The sequence below is a fragment of the Sceloporus occidentalis genome, unplaced genomic scaffold (assembly GCF_023333645.1).
Source record: "Sceloporus occidentalis isolate IW3139 unplaced genomic scaffold, rSceOcc1.0.p SCAF_4, whole genome shotgun sequence".
NCBI lineage: Eukaryota > Metazoa > Chordata > Lepidosauria > Squamata > Phrynosomatidae > Sceloporus > Sceloporus occidentalis.
The window spans coordinates 146,453,352-146,463,730 of NW_028316984.1; the positions used below are offsets into that span (position 1 = coordinate 146,453,352).

A 10,379-nucleotide genomic window follows, 5' to 3' on the forward strand; every position below is an offset into this window, starting at 1 on the left:
AAAAAAAATCTTCATTTCTCTCCTGCTGAAAGGAAATGAATGAATAAGGTGTAAAAAAATGCAGGAAACAGTAAAACTTTATCAATCTGAAGCCTGAACCACCTCATTCCCATCAATAAGACCCAAATCCAGATCATTTTTTTCTGAGTCCTATGGCCAGTCTTTTTCTCTCTTTTATCTCCCTGCTGTCTCACCCTCTTAGATTTTCTCACTTCTCTGTGTGTGGACATTATCACACCAGCCTCATGTCTTGCAGCAATTGCGTTATGAACGGAAACAGGAACATACCACTTTGAAAATGTTTCTTATCACACTTCTCTTCTTTTGCATGACTGTACTGCTTTGAATCCGTCCCTGGTGTGATAAGTCACTTCACTGCAGTTCCGGCATTGTGGCAGTCAGTGCCATAAGGGGAATTGATTCTCCTTTTTTTCTCCTCTATCCCTCTCCCATTCATTATTCTAAAGCAGGCTAACCCAGGACCTGCTGGTTTATTTATTTTTAATTTTGCTGTGTTTGCATAATTACAGCAAAAATGAAAAAAAAATTAAATTTTATTATTTTCATGAATTCAGAAACATAGCAATGATAAAAAAAAATAAAAAATCCTGACAGGCACAGAATTAGCATGCTTTGGAATAGTGACTTGTAAGGTGAAAGAGGAGAATCAGGCCCCGTCCTATCATGTGACTACTGTAATGCTGGAATTAAAGTGAAGGGACTTTTCACACTTGTGCAGCTGCAGTATAATAGCAAGACTGACAGTTTGCTGATGGGTTTTGCACATCAGTGAAAAGGTGCACTACAGTAACTAATGGAATGCAGGTGGCAGCAGGATATACATGATGTCATCTGATAAATACTGGCCAAAGATGGCTTTTATCGTGATAAAATTTGGCTTTTTAACAATGGTGGGGTACAGACTGCCAGAAAGAGGCACCGGGGAGGTGCCTCTCCTTGCTCTGCAGCAGCGCTACAGCAACCAAACTGTGCGACGCTGCTGCGCAGCAAGAAGGGAGCACTCATAAGCGGCTCCTTTTTGCAGCGCAGTTGCGACGCCACAAACCTCCAGAAATGTCGGGATGGCGTCACAGCTGCACAGCGCTGTTTGGACACTGTGCAGCTGCAACGTCATACCTGTCTGTGCCATGTAGAAGGCGCTGCGCAGCTGCGATGTCCTCGTCATGTGCAAGGGGTGTCTGGAAGCGCTGCCCCTCGCACGTGACAAGGGTGCCCTATAGAGCCCGTCTGTAGAGCACCTTTGTGTGGTAAAGTCTTCTCTGTCTGTTTGCTCTTTTTTCCTTTCTGGCTTATGGCCTTCTCTTCTAGCTTAGATCCCCACCTGCTCCCCTAAAAAAACATAATTTAACTTCAATACATGCATTCCAATACCTAGTTTCTTCCAATGTATGGTATTGTATGTGTTGCATTGATATCCAAATTCAGTTTATGATGTATGGTCATCAATATGGTGACATGCAGGGTTGCTCTTAACTAAAACTCTTAATATTTTTTTAGTAGAGATGCTTGTGTTTTATAAACATTACAGTTTACATGCAAACCTATATCTCTTAATACATTCCTCTTTTGAGTCTTTTAAAAATCATATGCTCTTGCCAAAGGTGTGTCTTTTTAACTAAGAGTACAACCTTCTGTATGTGTAAATGAAGGATATGCCCTGTTAAACCCAGTTGAATGTACTTATAACCGAATACACACTTTACCTAGCATTATGCAAAGTGAGGCAGGTACCAGCATATTTTTACCATAGTGGAAAGACAACAAATTATTTGGTTATTTACATTTTTTGTTACTTTTTTACTGTCAGGGATGGGAAAAGAGGTTTATGGGATTATCTGTCCTGCATGGCAGAACAACTTGTCGGCCTTAGGTACTGCATTTCTTCACTTTGGTGGGTGGAGGAGGGGGTTCCTCAGAAAAATATCTTGGTCTGACCTGGAAAGGGCTGCATTGTGAGGTTAATAGTGAAACTTCTATCTCTAGGGCAAGACCCAGCACTGGACTTCCATTGATAGAGTAGGGAATCCAGTCGAGGCAAGAGAGATTAAAGCATTATATACTCAGTTGTAAAACCTCAGTTTCTCCTAGTAAACTTCTAAATATCCCCAGTCTATTCTTTCAGACTATGAAAACTCATTCTGGTTACCTACAGCTGTGCTTAGTCCAATAGAGTTTACGCATATACAGGTTAAAAGTGAAAAATCTCATGAAGTGAAGTTGTCCTGCAAAGAGTGAATGAGGCTCAAATTTCCTAATGCCAGAACGATACTGTACAGTACTGTGGCAGTATACTGTTATGTGTATGCCATAATATGTTCATTGGGATTTATTCTCAAGTAAATCTGTGTATAGTTCAGGCCTCAGATAGCTTATCTGTGCTATAGCTAAGCATGATCTTGACAGGAAAGAATCAGAGGCAACGTAGTGAACCTCTGAGTTGCTGAACAATTGGCTGAAAAAAGAAATGATTTCCCACCTGATTTTCTGAAATGTTCTATTGCTTTGTATTATTTGTAACTTTCACCCTTTCTTGCAGTGCTACAAGGAGATGGGGGATAATTCTGCCGCTGCTCATTGGCTGAGTTTGGCTTCAGAGCTGCCAGTTATTACCAAAGAGGTAGTGTTTGTCCTTCATATGAAAGACATTGATTCACTTAAAGAGCAATCCAGCAAGGGAAGAGAATTGAGAAGTGGTGAACAGGCCTTCTTCCTACCTGGCTTATGCTGACAGGATGGAGGGCATCAGGGCCACTTTCCCCCCCTCATTGTGTTGCCTTTCTTTTCCACTGGCTACAAAACAAATCATGCCAGCTCCAGGTATGGCTTAGGGGCTGTACAGACCAGCAGTAAGTGCCTGCTTGGAGGCGGCATGGGGGTGTGGCATTTGGATGATGCCTGCCCCGACACCACCCTCAATCCGACGTCATGCTGCCCATCTGACTGCACGGCAGAAGGCATTATGGTGCTTCTTTGGCACGACATTCACATGCCGCATGCCAAAAGGAGCGTGGAAAAGTGTTGCTGTGGCAGCAAGGGCACATTTTGCTGCTTCTTTTTGGCATGGAAAAACACTGGATTGGGGTCGCAGTGTGCGGTTGCCGCGGCCCTGATCCAGTGCTCAAAAGGGCAGTGTGAAGCTGCTTCTTCGGGACGGCCTGTTTCGCCCCATAGTTTCCCTACTACAGGTATACCTCTGTTAACAAAGTAAATGTTTATATGTGTGTGTGTGCGCACGCGCACACACACACACACATATATACACACATGCATACACACCAGAATTAGAAATAACATGGAAAGAATAGAGTTAAATTCCTACACCATAAAAAAGAACTTTCTTTTTATCCAAATCTAACAATAAGTACGTGTAAAGTGAATCAGCCAGGCCAAGTAAGCCTTGCCTAAGTAAATAAAAACATTTGGAAATCTCCAGCGACCACCTGAAAGCTTCTTCCAAAATACACCCAGGGATTTTTTTTTCTTTCACTGGCCTATACTTTTTACTTTTCTTTTTTATGATTTCCATTCTGGTGGTGAGGCATACAAATCTATGCTTTAACACAGTAAAGGTAAATGGTAAGACAGGTTTATCTGTTCTTCCCTTTCTCTCTTTTTCTGTTCACACATACTCAGAATTCTGAAGGCAATTGCTGTTTACCTCACCTATATTAGGCAATTTCACACAGCTAGAGGAGGACTGTCCTGAGTAAAATCCCATTGTTTCCCAAGCTCAAGCTTATATGACACTGTGTACTGCAGAAATGCTGCTGCAACCTGACAACAAAAGTCTGTATCTTCTCAATGCTGATGCTGCTAAACAAAAACAAAACTTCTAGCTAAACAGGACAAGGTGGAAAACCAAGACTGGATGAGTGCGGAAAGCATTTGTGAAAGAAACTCCTTTTGTCAGAGGCTTTGTTAACTGAGGTATGCCTGAATTTGCTGAGGGCATTATTGGGGGAAGTAGGAGGACTTAAGATCATGGATCAAAAGCATGCTACTGCAATGCCTCCTTTTTGCCCTCTCCAACATTGGCGGGGGGGGGGGGGGGGCTGGTAAAGGTGTGAGCAACTCAAGCTTCAGTTTTGTGGCATTTGTTCCAAAACCTACCTAGTTTTTGTTCCCATCTTGTTTCATACTGGATAGGAAGACTTTGTTTTATCTTCTTGCGTGGACTTTTAAAATATTTTGGTACACATTTGTACACATTTTCTTAACTTATGCTCTTTCCTCTGCACTTTTCACATTGAACTGAGCATATTTGTGCATGTGTCTCATGTATGGTTGGAGGGAAGTAATAGTCCCACTCTATTCTGTTCTGGTCAGGCCCCACAGAATATTGTGTCCAGTTCTGGGCACCACAATTTAAAAAGGATGTTGAGAAACTGGAGCATGTCCAAAGGAGGGCGACCAAAATGGTAAAGGGTCTGGAAATCATGTCCTATGAGGAACGACTTAGGGAGCTGGGGATGTTTAGCCTGGAGAAGAGAAGGTTAAGAGGTGATACGATAGCCCTGTTTAAATACTTGAAGGGATGTCATATTGAGGAGTGAGCTAGCTTGTTTTCTGCTGCTCCAGAGACTAGGACCTGGAGCAATGGATGCAAGCTCCAGGAAAAGAGATTCCACCTCAACATTAGGAGGAACTTCCTGACAGTAAGGGCTGTTCGACAGTGGAACAAACTCCCTCGGAGTGTAGTGGAGTCTCCTTCCTTAGAGGTCTTTAAGCAGAGGCTGGATGGCCATCTGTCGGGGATGCTTTGATTGAGAGTTCGTGCATGGCAGGGGGTTGGACTGGATGGCCCTTGCAGTCTCTTCCAACTCTATGATTCTATTAGTTACATATAATTCCAAGCATGAAAGGAATCTATTGCTTGGAGTTTATTTCCAGTGAGAGGAAAGTCAAAGATATGTGCACACTGCCATTAATAGTCTTGCAGAACATAAAGTAGAAACTTGGTGTTGTTGTTGTTTTTAATTGTCAAGAGTTTTTTCTCCATTCCTAGTCATTTGTCATCTTTATATTGTTTTCCCTCTACTATCTTTGTGGATTCTCCATCTGGAATTCCTTCACTGCCTCCTATGTCTCATGTGTTCATGAAGCCATCTCCCCTAGAAAGCTTCTTCAGTGAAATTATCCACTTAGTGGACCCCACAGTTAACTGAATAGTAATGCAGCTTTGTGCTTTTAGTTTAATTTTGTGTGTTGCTGTAAAAGATATTTAACTGGACTTTAGACTATAGATCTACAGAGTCTTACTCACTATTTGGTGTTATGGAAATCTGACATTGCTGCCATCTCCAGAGCAGTGTTTATCATTGCATTAGCCAATGTTCCACTGCAGACTACCAATACTTGGGGGAAAAGATGTCACATTTAAAAATTCCATTCTTTGAATAGGGCATTTTGGAGCTCAATCCAAAGTTAGATTCATTCAACCAGGCAGCAAAAACTTGCCAAATTTAGCTAAAGAAGACATTTTTGTTTTCAAGTCATACTAGGGAAACAAGTTACACACTCGGGAGAGATGTTTATCCTAAAACTAAGTAGAATGAACTGCCAGACTGGAAACTGAACATTTAGTTGAGAAACTGATATTCCTATAAACTGCAAGAAATCTGTTGTTGTGCAGGTGAGGGGAAAGGCAGACACAACATAAAGGGAGGCAGTAAGTACTGGGAATCACTGCTAACTAATAATATGTTTAAGGACTATGCTTGACTAAATCTGAAAACAGTGCTTACAGGAGATATAGAAGAGAGAAAAGGAAACAGGCTGTGTTATACAGTATTAACAGTTTGAAAATTAACATGGCAGAATGCAAATACTGAAGGGTTCTTCTCTTTTAGTCTTGTCATTACAAAACTGAAGAGTACTGGTCAGTAGGAAAATGTAATTTGGCAAATGGGAATGCTCACAAATTTCTTTTAATTTTTTTCTACAGGATGCAGAAGGCAACAGAGAAATAGAAGAGATGCAAGTAATTTCAGAAGACTAAGCAAGTTTAAAGTTCCCATCCATGCAACAGTTATGTATGAGCAAGGCAAAAGATTTCACAATCATGATTAGCCTCACTGGACCTTTTAAACAAGCCTAAGAAAACAAAAATGAAAACCAAACTGCTGTTTTAGCAGTTTTTTTCTGAAAGATTTCAGTTGGCAATACTATCACAATTGAAGAAAAGTAGTTCAGCTCTCCTCCCTCGCTAAATTAGATAGTCTGGTTAAGTCCCAAGTTGATGGGCATTTCTTCATACTTACTTTGAAGTCTTGCATGTTCACCAACCATTTTAATCATTTCAAGATATATTAATTTCACCCTTCCTGTAATGATGTTTAATCAATATGCCATTTCATATGTTGATTCTCTTTCATAAAGTGTAAGTAACCTGGTGCTCCAGCAGGAACAATCTGGGACCAAGGACGCAGCCAAATTAAAACTTCACTGTTAGACTGGAATGAAAAACCCCTGTTCACCTCAGCCTGGTTCATTGGAGAACAGGATTCAAGCATCCATTTGAATCCCATTGGCTGATGGTTCCACCTCTCTCACAGCCAAGACTGTCTCCTGGGAGAGAGGAAACCAGTGGGTAGCCATGAGGAGGCCACCACTACACGCTTCCACTAAATGGCTGCATAGTAAGTTGTGCAACCATGTTATTCTTAGAAAAAAAAGGGCCATATGATGGTCTAAATCCTTTTGCCATACTAGGAACTAATATGGAAGAATTATGCAGAGGCTAGGTGCATATTAATCCTTGTATATTTTCCTCTATGGGGCAAATAACAGCTTATTTAGGAGAGGGTATTGTTAAGACGACAGTGTGGGGAGGGGAGGGGAAGGCTTATTCCTCTTCATCTAGACATCATAGCCCCAGTTCAGATTTCTCCTGTTACTGCTTTAATTTAGAAGAAAGACCCACTACCACAAGACATCTTGCAGGTAGAGCCCCCATCCTGAATCCAGTGGGAATTTGGAAGTCACAGTAACAGGTTGTGTTCTATAGATCCAGTGGTTTTATTCTAATTGAGACTCAAAACAAGGTCCTAAATTCAGTTCTGTCTAACTGAATACACAAGTTAAATTGAGAGATGATTTCCCCCCGCTAAATTGATTCTCCTCACTATTTGTTTAAATACTACATTTAAACTGTTAGCTGCTGTGTGTACACAACCACGTGTATAATGGCTCGGATATTTGTGGTCAATTTATGGGTTAAAGTGGAGAAACTTTACATGTTAGATAACCATTCACTGACTATTTTTATTTAAAGACAGTGGAGCACTGTTGTTTTGAATTTTGCTTGTGGTTAACATCCAAGTGTAAATTAATAGCATGGCATTAACAATGCAGTTCCAATAAGCTATTACTAAAAACTAAATATAAAAACTAAAGCTCCAATTGACCCCATAGAAATTCATCTTAAAATATTTGGATCTAAAGCACAAACATAACTAACTCCTTTGGGACTTTATTGCTTCTTGACCATGCTGTGAAGGTATTCAGCATGAGCAGAAGAGCCAAAACCAAGGAGCATCTGTCACAAAAACATCAACAGTAATGTTTGGGGACAAAATCACCTGTTTTCAGTTTCTAAACATATTTTGAAAGGAAAAGTAACACCACCAGAAGAGACAACTAAAATCAATTGAAGTTTAAGAGATTTTTAAAAAGAAGAACTTCTTGTCTTTGCTGGGTTTGGCTTTATAAAGCAACATGTGTTGTTGTTGTTTTTTAAAAAAAGTTGTCACTGAAATGCATTCCTTCCCTTCAATCTGGTACATAATCCAGTTTGACATTATATTAATTGCCCTGGCTCAGTGCTGTGGAATTCTGGGAACTGTAGTTTTGTGAGACATTAAGCCACCTCTATCAGAGAGCTCAGAATTCCAGAACTTTGGGCCACGGCAGTTAAAATGGTGTGAAACTGGGTTACTTCTGCTGTGTGGATGCAGCCATTGTAGCTGAGGTATTATAATAAACTTTAATATACACTGCCACCTTTGATATTTTTATAAAATAAGATTAGAAAAAACTTAAGTTATAAGAAGTTTATGATCCATTCTTTTAAATACAACTTTTTAAATACAACTAGGATTGCTTTTTCTAACATTCCAATAATCATTATGGAGCAGGGAACAATAATTTTCATCCAGGTATTTTCTTGTTTCACATTTCTGTCCAAAATATTTGAAATATTTCACTTTGGCCTGAATATATTTCCAAGCAAACAAACCAAAAAAACACATTTTTAAAAGTTTAGCGTTCATCATTATACCTTTAATTGCACTAGTGTCAAAGCACCAAAATCAGAACTTTGAATAGGTGGCAATACTTTCTTCTTATATGGCACGATCCTGCTTTATCCAAAAGCAACAGCAAGTATATTTCTATACCGCTTACCAATGTACTAAGCAGTTTACAAAGTGTAAGCTAATTGTTCCCAACAAGCTGGGTACGCATTTTAGTGACCTTGGAAGGATGATAGGCTGAGTCTACCATTGTTCCTGGCTGGTATTGAACTCACAACCTTGTGGTTTGTGAGTGAGTGGCTGCAGTACAGAAAGCAGAACGAAAGCAAAGCGGGCAAAGTGCACACAATACAGTGTCAAGCTGTGCCACTGGTTAATTTTTTTTTTTGTTGCCTCCTCACCATACATACACATTGTTATAACCTCCAAGTCCCTCCCATATCTGCCGAGATGCCATTCTATTGCATAGCCGCCCCTTTGATAGGTCACACAGTCACACATGTGATGCTCTGCTGTCCAGGACATTAGTACATCACTGTGTGATTGATACATTGACAAAGTAAAATCCTGTCGGTTCCCCATACACGCTCCCTTCAACCCCCTTCACCCATGCCCCCCTGTTAGACTGGTTTTTGTATGTTGTAATTAAATCCATTGGAGTTGTCGCACTTTCATTTTTTTGCTTTAATTTTTTTGCACTCAGATCAGGGCATTTATATGCAGGTGCATAGATGTACATTTTTTGGGCTAAGCTGGCGTATCCATGCTTCTTTTTGCTCTGGTTTTTAGCCCCAGAGTTGGCTTCACTTAATTTTCCACCTGGTTTGGAGGCATGCATCATATGAATGCCCTGCCTTCAAAGCAGCTGGAAGATGCTTTATTTTGCCCATCTGTTTCACCCCTCAGTTCATTATGTAGCTAAAAGAATTGGCCAAAAAGTGTGTGTTCTAAAAGTTCCCTCCCTTAATGCAACTTGAAGTGAGATTACCTCCTATTTAAAGGTTTATATAAACTTACTAATGCTTATTAATTCTTAAGTCCTTTAATAAGTCCTCCCAGCCCTGATGGACCATGATCCAAAATAGGTCTGTCTGCCAATGCAACTGTCAGTGGAATTGGATGATCTTCCATACTCCTTGAAGATCATCCACCAAAACAAAACCCAAACTGTTCTGGAGGACTGTGAAACAGAGCATAGCTGTTGTTGGACAGTTGCAAGGGCTGCAGAGGGTAAAGGAGGAATGTCTTCTACTTTCACTGCATTATGAGTGCAGCATTGGATTTAAGCCTTAAAATCACAAACCACAAGCTTAATTCCTCACATAAAGCCTACTGCACAGCCTACATACTTGCTTCAACAATACTGATGCAAGAGGAGGTTCATGCTGGATCATGTCCTACTGTCCATAGTCTATGTGTCATATTATAGCAAGGTTTGTAGCATTTTCAGTTTGAAGTCTTGGAAAATCAAGTTGTGGCACCTTTCAGGTAGAAATAAACTGTTATTGCTGCCCTTGCTGAACCCTAGTATTTAGCAGAATATACCAGTTTTTACCCAAAATAATTCATAACCAGATCCAAGGTCCTATTTATGAAGTTAAAAAAACAACAACTGACTAGCTTAACAATAGCTTTGTATCTGTAAATCTTAAATAATTTTAAAATACATAATTTAAAAAATAGAGAATATAATCTTGCCAGTTTCACCATTTGCAATTTATTTTCTCTTTTGTAGAGTGTGTGAGACAGAAAAAACAGGGGAGGGGGATGCTGAACATTTAATTTAGATGTCCCTTTTCTGTTCTAAAACAAAATGTACATGTGGATATTTGATACTTGGATTGGACGAGCATTTGTCTGTTCCAGGTGTGAAGATGCATTTATGCACACACAGATCTATGATTTTTGTCAGTTTTAGTCTTGGGATTTTTATAAGTATGCCTTGCAAAGGACCTGTTATTCTGACTCAGTGGTTCCCAACCCCCCACCCCACCCCACCCCATCCAAATAGATATCTGCTGGAGATCTTTACAAATCATTTTAAAAAACATTTCAGCTCTAGAATCACTGTCAAAATCAGTACTGTACTGTTATAATCACAGCACC

General features: G+C 40.1%; 1 protein-coding gene across 1 annotated transcript in view; it reads left to right on the forward strand.

Annotated features, from left to right (window-relative positions):
• The window catches only part of RMDN3 (regulator of microtubule dynamics 3), a 44,538-nt gene extending 34,559 nt beyond the window's left edge, over nt 1-9,979 (forward strand). Inside the window, exons 12-13 of the mRNA XM_089521938.1 lie at nt 2,558-2,638; nt 5,966-9,979. Coding sequence (XP_089378064.1) covers nt 2,558-2,638; nt 5,966-6,019 — 135 coding nt within the window. The 3' untranslated portion in view covers nt 6,020-9,979. The remainder of the gene's footprint in view (nt 1-2,557; nt 2,639-5,965) is intronic.
• Nucleotides 9,980-10,379: the final 400 nt, after the last annotated feature.